At 42.6% G+C, this 27992-nt stretch overlaps 1 protein-coding gene across 4 annotated transcripts in view; it reads left to right on the top strand.

The window, feature by feature from the left end:
* mapkap1 (MAPK associated protein 1) overlaps positions 1-7869 on the top strand; it is a 297659-nt gene extending 289790 nt beyond the window's left edge. For all 4 annotated transcript variants that reach the window (XM_063073411.1, XM_063073413.1, XM_063073410.1 and 1 more), the window contains one exon: positions 7011-7869. In XM_063073411.1, coding sequence (XP_062929481.1) covers positions 7011-7133 — 123 coding nt within the window. In that variant the 3' untranslated portion in view covers positions 7134-7869. The remainder of the gene's footprint in view (positions 1-7010) is intronic.
* Positions 7870-27992: the final 20123 nt, after the last annotated feature.

Raw genomic sequence — 27992 nt, 5'->3', positions numbered from 1 at the left:
CTTACATAAATCCTAAAAAGAGTAAAATACAAATACAGTGTACTGTAACCTTTTAATCAAATCACAGCATCATAGGTGGAGATTGAAAGCCTGCCGCTGTCTGTTGTTGTTCAACAGCTGAGTCGGGTATTCTCCCGACGCTGCTGAGCTGCCTTTGTTACTCTGCACACATATTTTCACTACATTAATGGTATGTGATCAGTTTTACTGTTAAGTACATAATGTGATGAACAAATGTAAAACAGAGACTGCTTGCTGGTAGCACATACAGTTCTGTACAAAAGTCACAAGGCACATACATATAGCTCGGGTAGCTAAGACCTTTGCACGGTACTGTATTTCAATGTGGAGTGGAGAGCAAGTTTGTAAACCTGGTAGTCTGGTGGGGCAGGAGAAATAGGTGAAAGATGAGAAGTGCCAGGTGACACAGATACAGACATGCCCAGCCCTGAGACACCCGGCGGGTCATCTGCTTTCAATTAATTGGTTTAATGATCATAACAGAATGTCCCTCTGGTGCTTCCCACTCCCTCCTTTCTCCCTTCCCCTTTTCCCAACCATGATTCCCATCTCCCCGCCCCCTTCCTACTCTCAGCCCCCAAAAGAGACCCATATCAGAGTCAGGTTTATCATCACTCGCATATGTCATTAAATTTGTTTTTTTATGGCAGCAGTACAGTGCAATACATAAAATTACTACAGTACTCTGCAAGAGTCTAGACACCCTAGATATATATGCATTCCCAAGACTTTTGCACAGTACTGTCAGTCAGAAATGATGGCAATTCCAAGCGATCGTATTATATATTCCAAAATCCAAAAAAACACCGAATCACTTCTGGCCTTCAGCATTTCAAATAAGGGGTGTTCAACCTGTAATAATAAACCTGATTCTGATTCTTCTAACTTAACAGCCCACCTTCAAGTAGGCTGTGGAGATGCTTGAGTCACCTTGAGTAATTTCATCTATCGGTTCAGTCCTTCCAGTCTCCACCAAAGAACTATATTATGTTAGCAACACAATTCTGCATATCTTCAAAAGGCTGATGCTTCCTTCATGATTGTTGGTTTTAATATGCTTATTTAAGACTAGTAATCAAACTGCTGGGAATTTATATGACAATCAAGCCAATTAGAAAATAGTAGCAATAAGTTATTTGAACCACTTTTCTAATTCTCTGATTCCCATCTAAGTGCTAAGCAGCACAAATACTGTACTTCCCATTCAGAGAAAAGCTAGCTGATCTCAGTTTTTAAAGACATGAAGTGTGAACCATGTTGATACATTTAGAAATACTATGCTTTAATGCCAAAGAAAAAACAATATCGTCATGTCTTATAGGGAAGGTTGAGAGAGTTAGCTGTTCTCTTTGGAGTGGTGGACTGGAGGGGTACAAGATGATAAGAGGCATGTACAGAGTGGATAGTCAGAGACATTTTCCCCCTGCAGAAATAGCTAATAGGAAGGGGTATAATTTTAAGGTGACTGGGGGAAAGTATAGGGGATGCCAAAAATAGGTTTTTTAAACAGAATGATCCTTGTGTGGAATGCCCTGCGGGAGTAATAGAAGCAGATACTTTGGGAACATTTAACACTCTTAGATAGGCACTGGATGAAAGAAAACTGGAGGACTATGTAGAAAGGGAATGGTTAGGTTGATCTTAGAGTAGGTTAAAAGATGGATAACATATTATGGGCAGAAAGGCCTGGATTGTGCTGTATGGTTTTGTGTTTCTTGCACGCCAACATATTTAGGCAAAGTACTCATTTTGTGAGTTGAAGTGGAGGAAATAATTTCTCAACCAGTTGGTACAATTGAAGCCAACTTTTATAGGAATACATTAAAGATAACAGGACCCAAGAGGGACAGTAGTGTTACTTGTGACAGAACATTTCAGAGATTCCAGAAGTTACGTCCTTGCTGAACAATCAGAAAGCTTTGCAAGTACCAATTTAATCAGAGTGGTGCTGAGGCGAAGGAAAGTGACGTGATTTGGCCTTAAGGGAGTTCAGATTGCTTCTGTTTCAAGGGATTTTGCCTTTCTCAGCGCAGAGTTTTGAAAGGTAAGTTTGAGGAGAAGCAGGTTCTGAGCAACACAAAATGCTGTAGGATCTCAGCAGGCTGGGCAGCATTATGGAAGAGGAATAAATAGAACTGATGAAGGGTCTTGGCCTGAACCGTCGACTGCATATCCCTCTCAGTAGATGCTGCCTGACTTGAATTCCTCCAGCATTTTGTGTGTGTTACATGTGGGAGCTTGGCAGCCAGTAGAGGTTCTTGGCTTGTCGCGTCACAGGATGGTTAGTTCTAGCAACGAGTAAAGTAAAACTGTCTGATGTATCTTAAAACCTTACCATCTGCTCATGGCCCCTATCACATTTTTGTATTTTTCATCACCGCTTTGATTCCTTAAGGATGTCATAACCAAGTGGGATAATGTGGATAAGCTCCCACTACCTTTTAAATGCTCCCAATGGCATGCATCTCAAATAGCCTCTGACAACAAAGTCTAGCTCTTTTGGCCTTCACGTGTGGCTTAGCTAGTAAGCTCCGTGGAACTGTTCCTACTGACAGGAGAAAGGGCAAAGGCGGGTTACTGACTCCTTAAAACCAGTCGCTTTGGGCAGATGGTGCTCATAAGTTGTGGTTGGCAGTTCATCTTGAAGAAGGAAATTGGGTCTCAACCCTCTGCTGCTTTACAGCTATACACACTTATGGAAGGTTTTGGGAGTAAACCACAAGGGAAGAATTTGGAGCTGGAGTCCCTAAGGCAGTCCTACGTTGAGTTCAACAGTGACTGGCAACCCCTGCGACGCCACTGGTGCCAAACTGTATCGATTTCTGCCGTTTCTTTGAACTCACCAGCTTCTCACAGCTCTCCATGTCGTACTGCTCTGGCTTGCATGTCACATTGACAGCTGCAACGCAACGTCCACCGTCAACCCCAACCAACGGAGGCCTCGAGACGTCACCATTTTATTTCATGAGCATTGATTTTCCTGAGCCCAGCAGTCATTGTGAGCTACATTAGGGACATGTCCAATTGACTCAAACATTAGCAAGTTAACTGTCTCAATCACTCTTGCTAGTCCAAACTAAGGTTTTATTAGCCATGAAAAAAAATATTCCACATCATTTGAAGCTATCAGCTTTAAAATTTAACGACTATGAAGAACCAGCAGTACATAAAACTGTTCAGGTTTTAAGCTGCCAAATCTTTTCAGTGAACCAACTGATGCTAAGCCAAAGGGCTTTTTGCATTTTGATTTTTACATTAACCTTCCATTAAAAATTATCACGGCTATCATCACAAAGTATCGTGGCCAATAAATTAGCATTTTATGAGACATGTAAAACAAGTATTTACGATTTGCTAATGTGACTGTCTTTCATGCTGAATCAGTTTCTGTGTCACTTCTATTCAATGCACTCCACCTTTTTAGTCTGTTTGTGGGATTTGCCGCGAGGCTTTTATATAGTCACTTCTAAACTAACGGTGCTGGCATTTTGTTCTGCACGGTGAAGCAGCTCACAGGGATAACCTATTAAATGGAGATGCTTGTTTAAAATAATTTCCATCCTCAGTCACCTTGATTCAAAGTTGAGGCTGAGATCTGTAGTTTCATTCCTGTCTAAATTAGTTCATGGCCATGTGCTAAAGGTTAACTAACTCTTCACCATAGAAGAGCAAAATAGAGCTTAAACATTCAAAGTTCGAAGCAAATGTATTGTCAAAATATGTATATGTCACCATATACTACTGTGAGGTTCATTTCCTTACAGGCATTCACAGTAGAACAAAGAAATGAATTGAATTGACTTTATCACTTACATCCTTCATATACATGAGTAAAAATCTGTACGTTACGTCTCTGTCTAAATGTGCAATGTGCAATTTATAGTAAATAATATATACAACAGGACGGTCAATTTAACATAGAAATACAATTGTGTCAGCATGAATTAATCAGTCTGATGGCCTGGTGGAAGAAGCTGTCCCGGAGACTGTTGGTCCTGGCTTTTATGCTATGGTACCATTTCCTGGATGGTAGCAGCTGGAACAGTTTGTGGTTGGGGTGACTCGGGTCCCCAATGACCCTTCAGGCCCTTTTTACACACCTGTCTTTGTAAATGTCCTAAATAGTGGGAAGTTCACATCTACAGATGTGCTGGGCTGTCCGCACCACTCTCTGCAGAGTCCTGCGACTGAGGGAAGTACAGTTCCCATACCAGGCAGTGATGCAGCCAGTCAGGATGCTCTCAGTTGTGCCCCTATATAACAGAATCAATGCAAAAAAACACACAAAGGTTGATAAACAACAAATGTGCAAAAGAAGAAGACTATCTGTGCAAATACAGAAAATAATAATAATAAATATATAAATAAATTGTAAAGCCCTTGAAAATGAGTCCATAGTTTGTGGATTCAGTTCAGTGTTGAGATGAGTGAAATTATCCTCACTGTTTCAGGACCCTGATGGCTGTAGGGTAATAACTGTTCCTGAACCTGGTGGTGTGGGACCCAAGTCCTGTACCTCCGGCCCGATGGCAGCACAAGAAGAGAGCATAGCCGGGATGGTGTGGGTCCATGATATGGATGCTTTCTTGTGAAAGCGCGCCTTGTAGATGTGTTTAATGTTGGGAGGGGCTTTGACTGTGCTCGACTGGGCTATATTCTGCACTTTTTGAAGACTTGTCCATTCTTGGGCATTGGTGTTTCCTTACCAGGTTGTAATGCAGCCAGTCAGGATACTCTGCACTTATGGAAGTTTGTCAGAGTTTTAGATGACATGCTGAATCTGCGCCAACTTCTAAGAAAGTAAACATACAAGATCTTGAGAGGTCTTGACAGGATGGATGTTGAGAGGATCTTTCCCTTGTGTAGCAGAATCTAAGTGTTGTCTACTTAAGATGGATTGAGGCACAATTTTTTCTTGAAGGATGACTCTTTGTGATTCTCTACAGCACTGTGCACACACAGTCCTTGAAAAATTGTAATGCAGTGGTAGAAAGGTCTTGATAAACAAGCGGGAGAAAGGTGACTGCAGGAATATGGAATTTACAATCAGATCAACCTGTTGAACGGCCAGACAGGCTGGAGAAGCGGATTCATCTTATCCTGCACCTAATTTAAATGTTTGTGTGAAAAGTATCTTCAATTTTAAATGTTTCCTGTGTCTCACAGATCTGAACTATGTATAAAGTGCTTTCATTGAAATTCAAGTACTATTTGGAAGAGTTCTGTCTGTGAAAAATGCACAAAGCATACATTACAATTCCATTCTGGTAGAATTTCATTGATAAGAGATTTATTTTAATATACATAGAACATTTTTGCGACCTGAACTTCTAATATAAACTTCCTTTGCACAAATTATACAACTTCAACCTGTAAAATTTTGTTGACTGCAGCTTATGTTTAATTTAAATTTACCTTTGAATGTTGAAATAACCGAATTGTTGTTCATCAAATGTTTTTCCAAACATCTTTAGGTGGTAGTGTGATTTTAAAATTTATTGTATTTATTGAGAGATACAGGCCCTTAACAGCCCAACGAGCCACACTGCCCAGCAACCCACCTACTTACCCCGAGCCTACTTACAAGAACAATTTACAATGACCAGTTATCCTATTAACCGGCACATTTTTAGACAGTGGGAGGAAACCAGAGCACCCAGAGCAGTCCCACATGGTCACAGGGAGAATGACCAAGCTCCTTACAGATGGTGCCTAAGTTGAACTCTGAACTCCAGAACATCCCAAACCACAATAGTGCCGCGCTAACATGGCGCCCAAACCATGGCGTGTTCCAATAGGGCTGCAGCCAATTGTAAATGACCATCTGCAGTTGAGCCAAGATCAGTTTTAAACATGGATGGGTTGTCAGCCTGTGCTTGAGCAAGAAAATTAGAATCTCCTAATGCTGTAAATGATTAATCAAGAGCCTCAAGGTAATGTTGCAGATTAGTCTACACTTGGAATATTCTGTTCAGCTCTGGTCACCTCATTCTAGTAACAATGTGCAACCTTTGGATAGGGTGCCAAGGAGATTCACCAGGATGCTTCCATGTTAGGAGAGCATGTCTTATGAGGATAGGTTGAGTGAGCTAGGGTTTATCTTATCAGAGTGAAAGATACTCAGGCGACTTGACAGAGGTGTAAATAAAGTAGGAAGCCAGGAACTATTTCCCTGGGTGGAAATGGCTAATATGTTTGTTCGTTATGTGCTGTGTTGTATGACGTGGGTGATCATGCTCTTTCCATAGCCATGATAGTTCTTGGCAAATTTTTCTACGGAAGTGTTTTACCATTGTCCTTTCCTGGGCAGTGTCTTTACAAGACAGGTGACCCCAGCCATTATCACTATTCTTCAGAGATTGTCTGCCTGGTGTCAGTGGTCACACAACCAAGACTTGTGATATGCACCAGCTGCTAGTACAACCATCCACCACCTGCTCCAATGGCTTTACATGACCCTGATCGGGGGAAGGATAAGCAGGTTACCCAAGGGTGACCTGCAGGCTAGCAGAGGGAGGAGTGCCTTACACCTCCTTGGGTGGAGACGTATCTCCACCCCGTCACCCAGGCTAGTATCAGAGGGCATAATTTTAAGGTGATTGGAGCAAAGTAAGGGGGGGGTGGATGTCAGGGCTAAGATTTTTGTGCAGAGTGGTGGCTGCATGGAATGCCCTGCCTGGGGTGGTGGTGGTGCAGGCAAATGTACGAGTTTCGAAGAGTAGGTTAAGCGGTTGGTACAACATGGGGGCCAGAGGGCCTGTACTGTGCTGAAGTGTTCTATGTTCTACGTTTGATTGGGACCAAGTTCCAAATCATTCTTGAAAATTTGTTTGAACATCGTGGAGCAAGCCAGCGCAGAAATGGGCCTTTGACCCATCAAGTCCATGCCAGCCAAACGGTACCTGGTGTGCTTAACAATGTTACTGATTTTCTTTCATCTTACCCAACTGCCAAAATAATTGTACTTCTGTGTTTCTGCTTGTTGCTAGATAAACTACATTTTGGAATCCAGAGCAAGTTCGGCACGAGCAGACTACCAGGCTCAAAAGCAACGAAAACTTAGCAGAAGAACAAGCTTCAGTTTTCAAAAGGACAAAAAATCAGGCCAGTAGTAAACAGTCGAGACAATTCTGCTGAGTGAGAGAAGGTCCACACTCCCACAGTATTATAGGTGGGAGACAGGACCATGCAGTTGTAACTATACAGGCTGCCAAGAACAGAGCACAGCAAAAGAAACTGATTAAAATTTAGGAGACATTGAGATCTCTTGCTACTCACGTGTTCAAAGGATCCTCCGCTTCCTGATTGGGATGCAGGCTTTCCTTCAATATTCTTCCTCGTAACAAGCAGCCATATCAGAAAAAAATGCAAGTGGCTCATTTTGCTTCCCTGTGTTTTGATTCATGGGGAGAATCCACATATATAATCACCCAAGGATTATGGATACAATAAGTTGCACTGTCAGACAAGTGACTTCACACAGGTGTTGTAGCTTGTCACTTGATCAAAGATGAAAGTTAATCATGTTGGGACAAAACCATGAAATTTCCTTTTCTGATTCCTTAAAAAATACAATTACTGGATAAGTAGTTTAACAGTTTTTTTCTTAACAGCTGAATAATAGATTTTTTATGACCTCTGGAAGAAATAAACATTAGTTTTTACTGTGACCTGTAAATGTTCCTGCATTGTACCTGCTAACTATAATATAATGACAAAGCACTGTGTAAAAAGAAAAAAAAAATAGCTGGTATTATTTCAATCTGTCATTTCAGACAGTATGGGAATGTATAATATGTTTAAAAACATTTTCTTCCTGGCAAAAATGTATAAAAACCTGCGGTTTCCAAACACTGTTAGCATTTAGTTGAAATATTCTTTATCAACAAGTTTGCACTGTAAATTTAAAACAAGCTCATATTTACAGGATTCTCCAAGAACAGCTGCTGATTCAGACAATTTTACTTTCCATTTTCCTGTGTTCTGGACTCTCATTCAGTCCCCAAACTGAAGATTTGTTCACATCAGCCATTTCCCTGGAGCAGTTTAATAAAGTCAACCACTGTAAACATCTCCACAGCATTCAGAAACCACTTAAACAAAATGAGTTAAAAGCTTGAAGTTCTCAAATGAATTGTGCAAACTCCCTTTCGATCGTCACACTGATATCAAATTGATATTGGTGAGATTGAAGTCTGCCTCCTGATTCCTGCTTTAACAAGATGCTCCACTCTGCCTGCCAGTCAATGTCATCAACCTGGGAGTGTGCAGCCATCTTTGGTTGCTGATCTGTCCTTCCAGGTCCTGCCTCCACTCCTCTAGATGCTTACTCTGGCTAATGTCACCACTTTTGGGATCAATTTACTTAGGAGGGAAAAAAGGCAACTTTTCAACCTTTGCTCCACATTTAAGAAAATCAAATAACTGCACATGTTAGAAATCTTAAAGCAGGAACACTCGACAGGACGAGCAGCAGCTGTGGAGGGAGAAACAGGTAACTTGTCTGATTCAGGATCCAGGAAGAGAAAAATTTGCAAGTCCCTTTTCAAATTCTGATGAAGGGTCTCATCTGAAATGTTAATTATTTCTAATTCTACAGATGCTGCCTCGCCTGCTGAGTGTCTCTGTTTCTGTGTGCACCATCTATTTGATCCTGGACAGGAGAGTGATCCTCTAACTATTGTACTCTGCTGTCTCCCACCCAGCAACTTCTCAATCCCAGTTGCCCTGCACCTTCAACCTCATTTGAAGAAAAGGAAGAATAGCTTTTACGTGTCACGTGTACATTGAAGCGTGCAGTGAAATGCAGCGAGGAATGGGCTGGGCAGCCCACAAACATCACCACGTTTCTGGCACCAGCATAATATTCGCACAACTTACTGATCCTAATCTGCATGTTCGTGGAATGTGGGAGGAAACCTATGTGGTCGCGAAGAGAACATACGGACTTCTCACAGACAGCGGCAGGAATCAAACCCCAATCTTAAAGCTGGGTCTGTTATAGTGTTACACTAATGGCTGCACTCCTACGCTCCCCTCTTTGCATTTTGCTGTCTTTAGCTCCAGATTTTCCTTGCACTCATGCACTCTGACCTTCCTGTTGTTGTTCCCCATTATAAGACATAGGGGCAGAACCTTTTAACTTTCAGCCAAGTCCAGGCAGACCATTATTCCAGTTGCACGAGGTCAAGTGGCTGGTGGGTGAGAATTCTTCCCACCAATGCTCTTCAGGCAAGGTAATCTGCCATCCTCATGCAAACTCCAGACAGCATTAGAGCGGCTGGTTCTCAGCTCTTCAAGGGTCAACAAGGGATTGCAAGCACTGATGTGTGTAAACAAGAACCTTCCCGTTTCCCCAAGAACCAATGGTATCTAGACTTGCTCTCTCCCTCTCCATTAGCGCCTTTGCCTCTGGTTCCTATCTCTGCCGTTCATCCACCTTCCTTTGGGATCTGGGTTGGTATGTAGAACAGTACAGCATGGTGTAGTCCCTTCAGCCTGAGATATTGTGCTGATCTTCTAACCTACACTAAGATAAATCTAACCCTTCCCTCCCACATAACCCTCCACTTTTATTTCATGCACGTTCCTATCTAGGAGTCTCTTAAATGTCCCTAATGTACTGTCTCTACCACCACTCGTGGCTGCACTTTCCACACCCCCACCACTGTAAAATACAACCTACCTCTGATATTCCCCCCCCCCCATGCTTTCCTTCAATCACCTTAAAACTGTGCCTCTTCATATTGGCCATTCCCACCCTGGTGTAAAGGTGCCGGCTATCAACTTTTATCTATGTCTCTAAACATTTTATACAGCTCTAATGAGTCACCTCAAATCCTTCGATGCTCTAAAGGGAAAATCTCTAGCTTGTTCAACCTTTCATCATGACACATGCTCTCTAATCCAGGGAGCATCCCAGTAAATCTCCTCTGCACCCTCTCTGAAGCTTTCACATCCTTCCTTTGAGGGATCCAGACGTGAACACAATACTCCAAGTGTAGTCTAGCTAGTTTATAGAGCTGTGACAATATTTCACATTCATGAACTCAAACACCCAACTAAAGAAGGCCAATGCAACATACGCCTTCTTAACCACCCTATTGACTTTATTTTTGCCAATGTGAAGCACTTAAGGAGTTGATATAATTACTGCTTTTGAGAGCACCTGGGTACATAAAATTGTGTTACAACTATTGGTGATAGAGCAGTGAATTAATGCCAGTCGACATGGCAATTACAAGAGGTTTAAGTCAAACCACTATTTACATAGACATCTTTTTTAAAACTGAATTTTAAATTTTAGAATTTTCTTTTAATTTGATTTACGAACTCATTCATTCTAAACTGAAGCACAGAATAGGTCTTTCCAATTTAACAGGGGCAAAGTTCAAGAAGGAACTTTGCTTCATCCCTACAATTAAAAGCATAGACCATCACTAGACAAGTGGCTATTCTTGTTCACTATTGGACACCCATTTCAATTCATCTTCCCATTCCAACATGTTATCCACGGCCTCCTCTAATCTGATGGCAGGAATATTGATTTCTTTAGCTTCTGGTAATTTCTCCTCCATCGCCATTTTAGATCATAAGACATAGGAGCAGAATTGGGTCATTCAACCCATCAAGTCCACTCTGCCATTTCATCATGGATGCCCCAGATCCCATTCAACCCCATAAACTTGCCCTCTCACCATATCTCTTGGTGCCCCAACCAATCAGGAATCTCTTTCTCCATTCCCCATTTTGGTTCCTTCTCGCCCTTTCTCCTCACCTGCCCATCATCTCCCTCTGGTTCCCCTCCTTTCTTCCATCTTCCACTAAACTATCAGATTCCTCTATCTTCAGTCCTTTACCTCTTCCCCCATCACCTCCCAGCTTCTCCAAAGCCCCTAATGCATGTAGATTATGACAGAATCCTACACTTTCATTTACCTCTTTATAAACTCTCTCTCTGCAAATGATAATTGGTTCTTCGTCACCACATGTCCTGAGATACAATGAAATGACCTTTGGACTTGAGCTTTGTGCATAGTCAGTGCAAGGCACTGGTCTCCACCAGGAGGTCCCCAACCTTTTTTGCACACGGACCGGTTTAATATTGACAATATTCTTGTGGACCGGGGGTGGGGGGGTGTTCAAGTGGGGTTAAACTCACTTCAACATGTCTTTTACAGTTAGGGTTGCCAACTTTCTCACTCCCAAATAAGGGACAAAAGTTGCAGTCAAATCCTGACAAAGGGTCCCAGCCCAAAACGTCAACTGTACCTCTTCCTATAGATGCTGCCTGGCCTGCTGCGTTCACCAGCATTTTTTGTGTGTGTTGACGGGACACTTGTGTTTACCCCGAGAAAGACTACCATAACCACGAAGCCTTGCGTGGGCACCTGTGTGCGTATGCATGACGTGCACATGTGTGTATGTGCCGATTTTTTTTTCCTCCACAAATTGGTTTTGGCTTAATCTTCCTGATTACACTGTACATACATTATTTCTACTTTATATAGGCTGTGTATTTATCATATCATTCCTGTTATTACGATATGTTAGAGTTATTTTAGGCTTTATGTGTTATTTGGTATGATTTGTTAGGTTATTTTTTGGGTCTGGGAACGCTCAAAAATTTTTCCCATATAAATTAATGGTAATTGCTTCTTCACTTTATGCCATTTTGGCTTACAAACGGTTTCATAGGGACTCTCTACCTTAGCGGGGGAAATACGGGACAAACCAATTTAGCCCAATATACGGGATGTCCCGGCAAATACGGGACAGTTGGCAACCCTATGTTCAAGTTCAACAGTGCGTGACAGGGAATGAGGAAAGGTGCAGCTGACTCCTATCGTTTCCTCACGGCCCGGTGGTTGGGGACCATTGACCTACACAACCAACAACCCAACCTCAATAAATCGTGATCAATCGAAAGAACTAAAGTGCAAAAGCTTTAATGCTGCTTTAAGTTTTCTTTCTATTAGAACATTAAACACTACAGATCAGTATAGGCCCTACAGCCCACATTATGCCAGCCTTTTAACCTAGTCTAAGATCAATCTGACCGTTCCCTCATACACAACCCTCCATTTTTCTGTCACTCATGGACCTGTCTAAGAGTCTCTTAAGCACCCTAATGTATCTGCCTCTACCACCCCCTCTGGCAGGTTGTTCCATGCATCTACTTAGTCTGTGAAAAACTAACCTTCCTCTTGACATCTCCCTCCCCCACCATACTTCCCTCCAATCACCTGAAACATAGATCAGTCCAGTACAGGAACAGGCCCTTCGGCCCATAGTGTTATGCTGAACCAAATAGATTAGTATTCAAATGACCAACTAAATGAATTCCTTCTGCCTACACAATGTCCATATCCTTCCATTTCCCTCATGTTCATGTGCCTATCTGAACATCTCTTAGAAGTCCCCAATGTATCCGTCTCTACCACCATCCCAGGCAGCGCATTGCAGAGGCCCACCACTTTGCGTAAAACATAAAAGTTTACCCGTCAATCTTCTTTGAACTTCCTTTCTCTCACCTTAAATACATGCCCTCTGGTAATGGGCACTTCAACCCCGTGAAAAAGATACTGTCTGTCTACTCTGTCTATGCCTCTCATAATCTTATTAAATTTATGCCCCATTGTATAAGCCATTAGCCATTTAGAATAAGATACAATTTCACTAACAAGGGAAAATTTTAATTGCAGCAAATTATTCCCTAATAATAAAGTTATTGCTGTAGGAGTTCTGATAGCTTCCGTCTCCTCCCCGCTCCAGCTTTCACCCATCTAACTTGGCCATTCTTCAAGGACAATCATAAACCCGGATTTTAAAGGAAGACATTTTACAGCTAGACCTTCAGAAGCAATTTCCTTGAGAGTTTCCTTTTTGAATTTTGCTGCGGTGGATCAGTTCAGATTGTAGAAAGATAAACTTTGTGTACACATCGTAGAAAACTAACTTCCATAAATAGGTCAATCTGCGGTGCTGATACAATTTGTACTGTTATGGATTTTTAAGAGTTGCAATTGCAGTAAAACTTGGCACACTTTTCCTCGATCATGCACTTCCCAGTGTGCTGATAAACTAATCGGTAAAATTGAAGTATTTTGCAATATGTCAACATTATTTCAGTTTTGCTTACAAACATAGCTAAAAGATGGATTTAAATATTTTACTGAAGATCTGTTCACAAATTGCTTTTAAGAAAAATGCAATATAAATTCTTTTTATAGGGCATTATTGTTTTAAAAGGCTATAAAAGCCAATTTACCAATCCCATTTTTTGCTGCATCATTTTTTCCTATGTTTTAATTCTCATTTAATAATAAATGTTACATTAGCTATCTTAGCTCAAGTAGATTTAAGAAGTAAACAGTAAGACTGATTATGCAGTTCTGCTTTCTGTTGCTCAGGCTCGGTCAAGGAGCAGTGGGTAATCCAGCCCTCTGGGTCACTCAGCGGCCACTTTATTAGGTACAGGAGTGGACCCCGGTGTGATCTTTTGCTGCTGAGGCTCATCCACTTCAACCTTCGACGTGTCGTGCATTCAGAGATGCTCTTCTGCGCATCTCTGTTATTTGAGTTGCTGTCACCTTCGTGGGAGTTTGAACCAGTCTGACCACTCTCATTAACAAGATGTTTTCACCCATGCTGAATGGCCTTCTATGCTATATGGCATTATGAGTTATGATTATGGCCTTTAATTCCAGACTCCTCCTACCAGGGTAGCTCCAATCCAACAGCGTCATTAGAATCCCGCATCTTCCAAAGAGACCAGTTCTCGTTTGTATTAATGCCAGAGGCTTTAAAACTGTGCAAACAGGAGAAAATCTGCAGAGGCTGGAAATCCAAGTAACACACACAAGATGCTGGAGGAACTCAGCAGGCCAGGCAGCATCTATGGAAAAGGGTAAACAGTCGATGTTTCGGACTGCTGTGGAGTTATGCGCTTAAGAAGACAGCAACACTGGGAACCACAACCCTGCAACTGGAAAAGTGATCGGTGTAATAGGGCCTGTTACTGTGCTGTATCTCTAACTAAAAAATAAAGTGAAAATGTTCCTGAATTGTCCGAAAAAAAAATGGAACAGAAACTGCAGCCATTTAATGATTTTGAAAAGGTTTAATGACTTTGAACATGAAAGTTCAATGTTCAAGGTGAATTTATTATCAAAGTACATATATGTAACAACATACAACCCTGCGATTCCTTTGTCACAACATACAGTGGCATGCAAAAGTTTGGGCACCCCGGTCAAAATTTCTGTTACTGTGAATAGTTAAGTGAGTAGAAGATGAACTGATCTCCAAAAGTCATAAAGTTGAAACAGCCTTTTCAACATTTTAAGCAAGATTAGTTATTATTTTTGTCTTGTACAATTTTAGATTGAAAAAAGGAAAGAGGCACCATGCAAAAGTTTGGGCACCCCAAGAGATTTGAGCTCTCAGATAACTTTTACCAAAGTCTCGGACCTTAATTAGCTTGTTAGGGCTATAGCTTGTTGACAGTCAATGTTAGGAAAGGCCAGGTGATGCAAATTTCAAAGCTTCATAAATACCCTGACTCTTCAAACCTTGTCCCAACAATCAGCAGCCATGGGCTCCTCTAAACAGCTGCCTAGCACTCTGAAAATTAAAATAAATGATGCCCACAAAGCGGGAGAAGGCTGGCATGTTCTGCCTTTGCAGTGAAATAAAGATATTACGAACATAAACATAGACAAGTACTGCACAAGACATGTCCTCTTCTCACTGTCAGGGAGGAGGTAAGAGTCTGGAGACACACTCAACGTTTTAGGAGCTGCTTCTTTCCCTTCACCATCAGATTTATGAATGGACAATGAACCCATGAGCGCTAACTCACTTTTTTTTCTTTTCTTTGCTCTCTTTTTGCATTACTTATTTATTTTAATATATATCATCATCATGCACCATGTCATATGACATGGGCGATCATGGTCTTTCCATATGTCTTTAACCCTCTGGGGAAGGTACCCTTCATGCTGTCGTTCTTATTCTTTTCTCTATCCATGACCATGATTGTTCTTGGGAAATTTTCCACAGAAATGGTTTACCACTGGCTTCTTCTGGGCAGTGTCTTTACAAGATGGGTGACCCCAGCCATTATCACAGTGTCACATAACCAGGACTTGTGATATGCACCAGCTGCTCGTATGACCATCCACACCTGCTCCCCTGGCTTCTCGTGACCCTGACTGGGGGTTAAACAGGTGCTACACCTTGCCCAAGGGTGACCTGCAGGCTAGTGGAGGGAAGGAACACTTTTACACCACCGTTGGTAGAAACATACTTCCAACCCCGCCACCCAAGATATATATATTTCTTATTTTACTTTGTAGTTTTTTTATTATATATTGCAATGTACTGCTGCGGCAAAACAACATATTTCACAACCTATCCAGTGATAATAAACCTGATTCTGTTTCTGATACGGTGTCTGTGTTGACCATGATGGCAAATTAAACTTTCTCTCTGCCTGCTCATGAACTCCAACTGTTCATTCCCTGCCTGACCAAGTTCTTACCTTAATCCCTCTTAAACTCCACTGTTACGTCTGCTTCCACCACAGCCCGTGGGAGTGCATTCCACGTACCCACCACTCCTGGTGTGAAAAAAACTCTATCACTCCACCCTTAAAACCATTCCTTCAAGTACTTGCAAATGACTGTCAGTCTTCCCCTCCAAACTAGAGACAGAAGGGACTGCAGATGCTGGAACGAAAAATGAGCTACTGGAGGAACTCAGCAGGTCAGGCAGCATCTGTGGAGGAAAATGGATAGTCAACCTTTCGAGTCTAGAACCTGCAGAGACTGAAAGATCTCCAGCAGCTTGATTTTAGTTCCAATTGTTTTTGTTTGTGGGATCTTGCTCGTCTCCAAGTGCTGTCATTGCTTCTTTGATCATTTCCAAGGGCAGGTAAGAGTCACTAATGCTGCAGTAGATCTGGTGTCTCCTGTGCAATGGGCTGCACCAGGATACCTGCTAATCCAGCTGAATGTTTACAGCATGATTGCTAGAGAAAGGGTGCAGAGGAGATTTACAAGGATGTTGCCTGGATTGGGGAGCATGCCTCATGAGAATAGGTTGAGTGAACTCCGCTGTTTCTCCTTGGAGCGATGGAGGATGAGAGGTGACCTGATGGAGGTGTATAAGATGATGAGAGGCATTGATCGTGTGGATAGTCAGAGGCTTTTTCCCAGGGCTGGAATGGCTAGCACGAGAGGGCACAGTTTTAAGGTGCTTGGAAATAGGTACAGAGGAGATGTCAGGGCTAAGTTTTCTTACACAGAGAGTGGTAAGTGTGTGGAATGGGCTGCCGGTGACGGTGGTGGAGGCAGACATGATAGGACCTTTTAAGAGACTCATGGATGGGTACATGGAGCTTAGAAAAATAGAGGGCTATGGGTAACCCTAGGTAATTTCTAAAGTAAGTATTGTGGGCCAAAGGGCCTGTATTGTGCTGTAGGTTTTCTATGTTTCTATGAAATATTACTGAGAATTTCTGGTCTTGCAAACTGTACCGGGGTTATGACTCACGGTTCGAGCTTCCTGTGAAGCAGTACGGGCCCACGTGATGGTAAAAGGTCGCAGACAAATTTTAAACCTCCCTTTATGACACCTGCTATCTCTGGTTGACAGAACAGAAGGAAGAAATGAATGAACATTGTCCTGAAGATCCATTGGTTACAATGTGGTATTTAAAATGCTGATTGGAAATCTGCAGGGAGTACCTTTCTGGTGGGTGTTATGCTAATCTGTGATATCTCTGCTTTCTGCCACACAATTGCCTCTAGTTGAAGAAATTCCTCCTCATCTCAATCCTAAAAGGGCATCCCTTTATTCCTAGGCTGTGCCCTTTGATCCCAGATTGTTCTGTTAATGGAAAAATCCTCTCCACTTCAACTTTTCCTAAAACTAATTGAAGATAAAACTGAAATACTTTTGATTGGTCCCAAGGCCAAAAGAAAGAAACTGCTTGATAAACTTGTGAACATGGCTCTCCTTATAAAATCAAAAGAAGTCTGGGTATTATCCTTGAATCAGTTTCGAATTTTAAATCCCACATAAAGAAAGTGACCGGAGTATCATTTCTACATCTAAGAAATATTGCAAAAGAACGCCATTCTCGTCATGTAATAAGACCATAAGACAAAGGAGCAGAAGTCGGTCATTCGGCCCATTGAGTCTGCTCCGCCATTTTATCATGAGCTGATCCATTCTCCCATTTAGTCCCACTCCCCCACCTTCTCACCATAACCTTTGATGCCCTGGCTACTCAGATACCTATCAATCTCTGCCTTAAATACACCCAGTAACTTGGCCTCCACTGCTGCCCATGGCAACAAATTCCATAGACTCACCACCCCCTGACTAAAAAAAATTATTCGCATTTCTGTTCTGAATGGGCGCCCTTCAATCCTTAAGTCATGCCCTCTCATACTGGACTCCCCCATCATGGGAAACAACTTTGCCACATCCACTCTGTCCATGCCTTTAACATTCAAAATGTTTCTATGAGGTCTCCCTTCATTTTTCTAAACTCCAAGGAATACAGTCCAAGAGCGGGCAAACGTTCCTCATATGTTAACCCTCTCATTCCCGGAATCATTCTAGTGAATCTTCTCTGTACCCTCTCCAACGTCAGCACATCCTTTCTTAAATAAGGAGACCAAAACTGCCCACAGTACTCCAAGTGAGGTCTCACCAGCGCCTTTTAGAGCCTCAACATCACATCCCTGCTCCTATACTCTATTCCTCTAGAAATGAATGCCAACATTGCATGTGCCTTCTTCACTACTGACTCAACCTGGAGGTTAACCTTAAGGGTATCCTGTACGAGGACTCCCAAGTCCCGTTGCATCTCAGAACTTGGAATTCTTTCTTTTAATGATGCTGAAAAAATAACTCATGCCTTTATATCTTGAACCAGCAGGAATAACTTCACTCAACCCATTCAGCTCATCACTGAACTGTTCTCACAACCTATGGACTCTCTTTCAAAGACTCTTCATCTCATGTTCTGCATTTTTATTGCTCTTTTTACTACTCCTTTTGTGTTTGCACAGTTGGTTGTCTTTTGCACACTGGTTGTTTGTCTGTCTCATTGATTCTATTATATTTGTTGGATTTCCTGAGTATGCCTGCAAGAAAACAAATTTCAGGGTTGTATATAGTGACGTATATGTCCTTTGATAATAAATTTACTTTGGGCTTTGAACAGACTAGATTACTGCACTGCACTATTTACTGGTGTTCCAAAGCAATCTGTTGATAAACTTCAACTCATTCAGAATGCCATTGCTACACCTTTAACTAAAACTAGGGTAAGGGAGCATATCACTCCCATCCTAATTACTCTGCATTGGTTTCCTGCTATCTTTCAAAATAAATTTTAAAGACCTGCTGAAGGATGTCGGCCCGAAACATCAACTGTTTACTCTTTTCCATAAGATGCTGCCTGGCCTGCTGAGTTCCTCCAGCACTTTGTGTGTGTTGTTTGGATTTCCAGCATCTGCAGAGTTTCTGGTGTTTTTAGAGCTCTCAATGTTCTGGAAGTATATTGCTTTCATTTTATAATCCTGCCTGAGCTCTTGGGCATTTTTCCATCAGTCACTTAAATTTAAACAATCTCCCTCAAAAGAAAATTGGCAGCTCATCTTTTTTAACTATGCTCCTAAACTATTGGACTCAATATCTAAAACTATAAGGGATGAAGACTCAGGTGACACTTTTAACCACCAGCTCAAAGCCTATTTATTTAACTTTGCTTTGCATTTTGTCTTTTACTTTTATGTTTGCACTTTATCCAATTGTAAAGCACTTTGGTCGCGATTGTTTGTGTGAAAAGTGCTCTCTAAATAACTTGTTATTATTATTATTATGACTACTATTCTATCTAGGCATTTCAGAAGGTTTCAATGAGATTCTCCCCCACCACCACCCTTCTGAATTCTGTCAGGCACAGGTCCAGACACACCAAAAGTTCCTCGTTGGACAAAGCGGTAGGCATGCAGGAATCTGGCAAGAGAGACATTACTTCTTGTCTGCCTCACAAAAGTCAGCTGAATTCTTTAGAACTTATGGTGAAATATAACTGAGAGTTGTGCTTTACCTCTGCGTTTCAACCCCTGCCTTTTGCAATCAATCAGGATCCGGAAATGTACAGGTTGTCACTGCGGCCTCGGTGTCTCTATCGCTCCTGAGTAAAGTAACCCTGTGTTTGCAGGCCAGGAGTAATGGGCAGTATCACTTCCCATAACTGGACCTGCATCACTATTAGCATTCAAATCAAATCACAGGTTATTGTGCCAGTAACTTGGGTATTAATGAGCAAGCTATACAAGAGAAAAATATGTCACTAGGCAAACCTGCTAATGAATTTGGCTAATGGAGCTGTTAGAAGCAGGAATGGGATATTTTTATAACATTATTCACTGAATAAGGGTAAACCTTTTGGAAGAAATTAGATCTGGCCCATCCTTTGGTTGTGAATAATTTTTAATGTAGATTCCAGAAGCTGACTTTTCTTCTGAAAGATGAGGACAGTCCCTCCCAATCTTAGACTGTAAGATATAGGAACAGAACTTGGCTATTCAGCCCATCGAGTCTGTTTGCCATTCAATCATGGCTGTTTTAATAGCCCCCTCAACCCCACTCTCTTGCCTTTTCCCCATAACCTTTCTCACCATTACTAATCATGAATCTATCAACCTCCACTTTAAATATACCCGATGACCTGACCTTCACAGCCGTCTGTGGCAGTGAATTCCACAGATTCACCACCGTCTGGCTAAACAAATTCCTACCTACCTCTGTTCTTCTATTCTGAGGCTGTGCCCTTTGGTCCTAGACTCCTCCACTATTGGAAACGTCCTCTGTGCATCTACCCTAAGCCAGGGGTTCCCAACCTGGGATATACAGACCCCTTGCTTAATGGTATTGGTCCATGGCATAAAAAAGGTTGGGAACCCCTGATCTAGGCCCTTCTTGGTGATACTCATTTTGGAATACAGTATGAGTAAATAAGTACATAGGAACTAGGAGCAGAAGTTGGCCATCTGGACTGTCGGGCCTTCTCTGCCATTCAATGAGATCATGGCTCGTCTACCTACATGCATTTTCCCCATAACGCTTAACTCCTTGCTATAGAAATAAGAACATTCTTGACAAGGCACTGGAGAGGACACACTCTGACTACAGGTGCGTCTCCAGATTAACTTCCATCTGCCACTTCTCTGACTGCCCACATCTCACAGTCCACTGCCAATTTCAGCTCATGTCTTTATCAGGCCCCCTACAGTTCACTCTGAATTGCCAGCAAAAAGCTAGGGGTTGAGTACAAAGCTTTATGGTATACCATAGTAACAGCTTTCCAAGCACAAAAATGCTGCTTTTGCCATTCTTGGACCAAATCTGATCTTTCATCAGCAGCAGAACTCTACAGACCACCTCTGGCACTACTGTGGGTGTGACTCAGACTGGCAGGTTTTCTTCGCAATAATAGAACACAGATCAATGCAGCACAGTGCAGCTCTTTGGCCCACAGTGTTGTGTTAACCTCTTAACCTACTCCTAGATCAATCTAACCCTTCCTCTCTTCTACACCGCTCTCCATTTTCTATAATTCATGTGCCTATCTAAGAGTTTCTTACATGTCCCTAATGTATTTGTCTCTACCACCACCCCTGGCAAAGCATGAATGTTTTGCACCATTTTTATTTCTCTTCTCTTCTCATGAGATATTTTATGTTCTGTGTGTAGTCTGAATCTACGTGTCTGTTGTCACCCTGTTTTCCATTGTACCTGTATCTCACCATACTGAATAACCTGGACATGACTCTGCTTCCTGACACTAAGCCAGTCTGAGATTCCATTCACCACTTTCTCTTGTTTTACTTGTTTGACTGGCGGACCGTGTAGGACACTGTCAAAAGCCTCACTGAATCTATGTAGATTACATCAAACATACCACCCTCATCCACCCTCCACGTTAGCTCCAATCAAACAGACAGTCTTCTCAGAGAGAAAAATAAATCATCCTGACTGCCTTCAAAGTCGAAGTCAATTTATTATCAAACTATGTATATGTACTCGTATGCTATCTTGAGAACCATTTTCTTGCAGGTTTTTACAGGAGAATAAAGAAATAGATAGATATACTTTATTAATCCCGAGGGAAATTGGTTTCGTTACAGCTGCACCAACCAAGAATAGAGCGTAAATATAGCAATACAAAAAACCCCAACAATCAAACAACAAAATGCAAACTATGCCAGATGGAAAATAAGTCCAGGATCAGTCTATTGGCTCAGGGTGTCTGACCCTCCACGGGAGGAGCTGCACGTTCGATGGCCACAGGCTGGAACGACCTCCCGTGCCGCCAAGTGTTGTATCTCGGTGGAATGTGGCTGAAGTCCAACAGTAAAAAGTTCAATATCCAGTCTACAAACACATTCCTCGATTGTAATATACCCCGGATTGCACCATCCATTGTTAACCAGATCAGTAAGCACCCCACTCCTTTACGCTTACCGCTCTCAGTGCACTTCCGGTCAGGTGGAACGGTATTACCCACCGAACTCCTCTTCTCCAAAAGTCACAATTTATGAAAATCGATACATAAATGAATTGAAGACTGACGAACAGCCAATGTGCAATGGAAGACAAATTGCACAAATAACAAATAAATAAATAATACTGACCGCGTGAGTTGTTGAGTCCTTAGAAGTGAGTCCATGGGTTGTGGAATCGGTTCAGTGTTGAGGTGAGTGAGGTTATCCACACTGGTTCAGGAGCCTGATGGTTGAAGGTTAACAACTGTTCCTGTACCTGGTGGTATTGGACCTGAGGTTCCCGTACCTCCTGCCTGATGGTTGTAGCAGGAAGAGAGCCTGGCCTGGATGGTGGGAGTCTCTGCCTTTACTAGAATTGATTTCCTCCCCCCCAACGCCCCCCCCCCCAGTTAAATTAACCTATCTTTATTTACTCAGTGTATTTCTTCTCTTCCTCCCTTTTGAAACAATGGTCCATTAGTAGTGCTTCAGTCCTCTGGCACCAGTCCTGGAGACAGGGAGGACTGAAAAATGATGGCAAGATATCTCGAATATGTCTGTAAAGTGGGTTGTATTCAATTGAGAAATCACATTGAAGCTGACAGCAGTGTTCTTTTTCCCATTTTCTGTGCAGTTCCACAGCCTGCTTGATGGTTCCCCAGTTTAAGGCAAAATCTTCTCATCTTCCCAGAACAAAACCAAAAGCTGTTTTCAAACCTTGTACAGTACTGTAGTGTAGCAGTTAGTGCAATTGCTTTACAGTGCTGGTGATCACTGATCAATTACTTTACCGTGCCAGTGATCACTGATCAATTGCTTTACAGTGCCAGTGATCACTGATCAATTGCTTTACAGTGCCGGTGATCACTGATCAATTACTTTACAGTACCAGTGATCACCGATCAATTACATTACAGTGCCAGTGATCACTGATCAATTGCTTTACGGTGCCAGTGATCACTGATCAATTACTTTACAGTGCCAGTGATCACTGATCAATTGCTTTACAGTGCCGGTGATCACTGATCAATTACTTTACAGTGCCGGTGATCACCGATCAGGGTTCAATTCCCGTTGCTGCTTGTATGCTCCTGAGGTGTGGTAACACTTGCAGGCAGCTCAGCACAACCCTCACTGATTTGATTTGACACAAAATGATACAATTTGATGAATGTTTCAAAGTACATCTGACAAATGCAGTTGATCTTAATAGAACAAAGGTGATAAAATCCATTCCATCCCTTGACCGCATCGATTTCCTCCGAGTGGTCCAGCTTTCGCCCACAATCCAAAGACGTACGAGTTGATAGAGTAATCAGTCACATGGGTGTAACTGAGCAGTGACGGCTCATGGGACCAGGAGGACCTGTTACCACACCGTAACTCGAAATAAGCAAACAAGTAAATAAATAGGTAATTAATTCATTCATTCATTCATAGATAGATAGATAGCCAGCCAGAGAGAGAGAGAGAGTGACAGATAGATTGATAAACAGCTACCTCTCAAAGCCCCCTTTAAAATTCAAGATGAAAATAATTCAAAAAAATGTTTTCAAGCCAGAAAAAAACTTGTGAAGGACTTGGATTTCCCGTTCCGCAGAGGAACTCAGCTTGACGCAGAGTTCTGCATGAGCACCGTGCTGAGTAGAAGACATTGCGATGGAGACGGTGAAAACAAGCCCTCTCTCATTCTGGTCTGCGCTGACCCTTGGCTCCAGGGGGAGCCAAGCCATGGCCACCGTGGGCAGATGAGTAGTAATGCAGGTGTCACCATGCAGACTAATTGGTCTTCAGACAGTTGAGGTTGTGGCAGGGACACACTCTGGAAAGGCTGAGGAAACGCAAAGCTCTGACTGGCAACGCTCCAGCCTCCAACTCTACTAATTAGTGTTCTCATTAACTCTTCCCATTGTCTTTCCTTAATTAAATTGTCGGGGAGGTTTCCGAAAACTGCAACCATTTCCTTGTTTAGTAGTCAATCAACCGAGCAGGTAAGCCTGCCTATTTGATGCTGGGTTCGAAGACCAGATCCAGGGCTGGATCTCCAGCAGGATCTCATTCACCCTGCTAGAATGTGAGCAGAGAGAGGGAGCTCGCCTTAAGAAGAGGGTCATTGTGAAGTGGATGGCGTTTGTCAGGATATAGAGGTGATGTGGGAGTCATTCATCTTCCCCTTACCTTGGGGCAGGGCGAGGGGGGAATCCCTTGTCTCTTGCCATTGTTCACAGGTATCAAAGTCCAAAGTAAAGTTATTATCAAGGGGATGGGAAATGGTGAAGGGGGGGGGAGAGTTATTACTGGAAGTTTGAGAAATCAATGTTCATGCCGTCAGGTTGGAAGCTACCCAAATGGAATAGAAAAACCATAGAAACCATAGAAAAACTACAGCACAGAAACAGGCTTTTTGGTCCTTCTTGGCTGTGCTGAACCATTTTCTGCCTAGTCCCACTGACCTGCATACGGACCATATCCCTCCATACACCTCCCATCCATCTCCCATCCATGTATCTGTCCAATTTATTCTTAAATGTTAAAAAAGAACCCGCATTTACCACCTCGTCTGGCAGCTCATTCCATACTCCCACCACTCTCTGTGTGAAGAAGCCCCCCCTAATGTTCCCTTTAAACTTTTCCCCCCTCACCCTTAACCCATGTCGTCTGGTTTTTTTCTCCCCTAGCCTCAGTGGAAAAAGCCTGTTTGCATTCTCTCTATCTGTACCCATCATAATTTTATATACCTCTATCAAATCTCCCCTCATTCTTCTACGCTCCAGGGAATAAAGTCCTAACCTATTCAACCTTTCTCTGTAACTGAGTTTCTCAAGTCCCGGCAACATCCTTGTAAACCTTCTCTGCACTCTTTCAACCTTATTAATATCCTTCCTGTAATTTGATGACCAAAACTGAATACAATACTCCAGATTCAGCCCCACCAATGCTTTATACAACCTCATCATAACATTCCAGCTCTTATACTTAATACTTCGATTAATAAAGGCCAATGTACCAAAAGCTCTCTTTACGACCCTATCTACCTGTGACGCCACTTTTAGGGAATTTTGTATCTGTATTCCCAGATCCCTCTGTTCTACTGCACTCCTCAATGCCTTACCATTAACCCTGTATGTTCTACCTTGGTTTGTCCTTCCAAAGTGCAATACCTCACACTTGTCTGTATTAAACTCCATCTGCCATTTTTCAGCCCACTTTTCCAGCTGGTCCAAGTCCCTCTGCAGGCTCTGAAAACCTTCCTCACTGTCCACTACTCCTCCACTCTTTGTATCATCAGCAAATTTGCTGATCCAATTTACCACATTATCATCCAGATCATTGATATGGATGACAAATAACAATGGACCCAGCACTGATCCCTGTGGCACACCACTAGTCACAGGCCTCCACTCTGAGAAGCAATTCTCTACCACCACTCTCTGGCTTCTTCCATTGAGCCAATGTCTAATCCAATTTACCACCACTCCATGTATACCTAGCGACTGAATTTTCCTAACTGACCTCCCATGTGGGACCTTGTCAAAGGCCTTACTGAAGTCCATGTAGACAACATCCACTGCCTTCCCTTCATCCACTTTCCTGGTAACCTCCTCGAAAAACTCCAACAAATTGGTCAAACATGACCTACAACGCACAAAGCCATGTTGACTCTCCCTAATAAGTCCCTGTCTATCCAAATGCTTGTAGATTCTGTCTCTTAGTACTCCCTCCAATAACTTACCCACTACCATCGTCAAATTTACTGGCCTATAATTTCCCGGATTACTTTTCGATCCTTTTTTAAACAACGGAACAACATGAGCCACTCTCCAATCCTCCGGCACCTCACCTGTAGACACCAACATTTTAAATATATCTGCCAGGGCCCCTGCAATTTCAACACTAGTCTCCTTCAAGGTCCGAGGGAACACCCTGTCAGGTCCCGGGGATTTATCCACTTTAATTTGCCTCAAGATAGCAAGTACCTCCTCCTTTTCAATATGTATAGTTTCCATGATCTTACTACTTGTTTCCCTTAATTCCATAGATTTCATGCCAATTTCCTTAGTAAATACAGATGCAAAAAACTCATTTAAGATCTCCCCCATTTCTTCTGGTTCCGCACATAACCCTTACAATCCCTTACAATCCTTTTACTCTTAATATACCTGTAAAAGCTCTTTGGATCATCCTTCATTTTGACTGCCAAGGCAACCTCATGTCTTCTTTTAGCCCTCCTGATTTCCTTCTTAAGTATTTTCTTGTACCTTTTATACTCCTCAAGCACCTCATTTACTCCCTGTTTCCTATACATGTCATACAACTCTCTTCTTCTTTATCAGAGTTGCAGTATCCCTTGAGAACCAAGGTTTCTTATTCCTGTTCACTTTGCCTTTAATCCGGATAGGAACATACAAGCTCTGCACTCTCAAAATTTCTCCTTTGAAGGCTTCCCACTTACCGATCACATCCTTGCCAGAGAACAATCTGTCCCAATCCACGCTTTTTAGATCCTTTCTCATTTCTTCAAATTTGGCCTTCTTCCAGTTCAGAACCTCAACCCTAGGACCAGGTCTATCCTTGTCCATGATCAAGTTGAAACTAATGGTGTTATGATCACTGGAGCCAAAGTGCTTCCCTACACACACTTCCGTCACTTGTCCTAACTCGTTTCCTAACAGGAGATCCAATATTGCATCCCCTCTAGTTGGTCCCTCTATATACATGGAATACATGGTGTTTTTCCTCCAACCTGTGTGTGGCCTCATCACGACAGTGGAGGAGGCCGCGACCTTTTCAAAGACTATATACATGCACATACTCTCAGTGGCCACTTTATTAGGTACACCTGTGTCCCTGCTCATTAATGTAAATACCTAATCAGCCAATCATATGGCGGCAATACAATGCATAAGAGCATGCAGACATGGTCAAGAGGTTCAGTTGTTGTTCAGATTAAGCATCAGAAAGGGGAAGAAGTGTGATCCAAGTGACTTTGACCATGGAATGTTGGTGCCAGAAGGAGTGGTTTGAGTATCTCAGAAACTGCTTATCTTGGGATCTTTACCCACAACAGTCTCCAGAGTTTAGAGAGAAAAGTGTAAAAAACAAAAACTATCTAGTGAGCTGCAGTTCCGTGGGCAAAAACACCTTGTTAATGAGAGAGGTCAGAGGAGAATGGCCAGGCTGGTACAAGCTGACAGGAAGGTGACAGTAACTCAAATAACCACACGTTACAACAGTGGTGTGCAGAAGAGCATCTCTGAATGCACAACACGTCAAACCTTGAAGTGGCTGGGCTACAGCAGCAGAAGACCATGAACATACACTCAGTGCCCGTTATTTCAGAGACCATTATTTGAGAGGAAACATGGCAGCTAGTTCACACCCAGCTCACTCCCACAAGCAGCCAGGATGAAAATGAACATTTATCTGTTTCATTGACACTGCTGGGGAATAGATACTGGCAAAGTTATCGATTAGATCTCCTTTCTTCAAAGCAGTGCCAAGCCACGTTATGGTTTAACATGCTACCACTAATGACAAGGACCTCCCTCTGCTTTGCACCTGAAGCTTCAGACTGAGGGACAAGAGTGTGACCCTCTGATCCCCAAAACCCTTGAACTCTTTGTTGGGGGTTGTCCTGTTGGCTCAGGGAGACATTTCAATGTGACTGAGGGGGAAGGTTACACGGCCCTTTACCTTTTCCACCTATCACCTTCCAGCTTTTTCATCGAACCCCCTTTCCCCAACCACTCACCTTCTCCCCTCACCTTGTCTCACCTATCACCTGCCAGCTTGTTCCCCTTCTCATTCTGGCTTCTGCCCCCTTCCTTTCCAGTCCTGGTGAAGGGTCTTGTCCTGAAATGTCGACTCTTTATTCCTCTCTATGGATGCTGCCTGACCTGCTGAGTTCCTCCAGCATTTTGCGTGTGTTGCTCAGAATTTCCAGCATGTGCAGAATCTCTTGTGTTTATCAGTGCCCCTGGAGCCCTGATGTGGAGGGGTTAGTAGTTTGAGCCGTTCGGTTACAGTGGGCAGAATTACAGAATCGTTGCCACTAATCCAGCATCAACAACCCTCTCCCTCGCCGCTGGCCAGACCGACTGACAACGTCTAGGTGCCTTATCTCACAAAGTCTTCACGGTCCTGAGACATGCTCGATGGAGAGAGCAATTAGCCCACAATGAGACAATTAATGCCTGAGCATGTCTCCCTTCCCTTCTGTGTTAAAGACAGAAGTAATGTGGCCCCAGTAACCTGCTCAGCTAAAGCTATCGGTAGAATTCCTCACTGGGACCAGGGAGGTGAAAAGCTGTCACTATGCCACCTGTGTCCACTTTATATTGGTTTAGTTCATTAAACAAGGCATTTATAAGCAACTCACAAGCAGAAAACATGCCATTT

Source organism: Mobula hypostoma, chromosome 21 (assembly GCF_963921235.1).
Source record: "Mobula hypostoma chromosome 21, sMobHyp1.1, whole genome shotgun sequence".
Classification (NCBI taxonomy): domain Eukaryota; kingdom Metazoa; phylum Chordata; class Chondrichthyes; order Myliobatiformes; family Myliobatidae; genus Mobula; species Mobula hypostoma.
The sequence above is the reverse complement of the archived record's forward strand: the minus strand, read 5'-3'. Positions and strand labels throughout refer to the sequence as shown.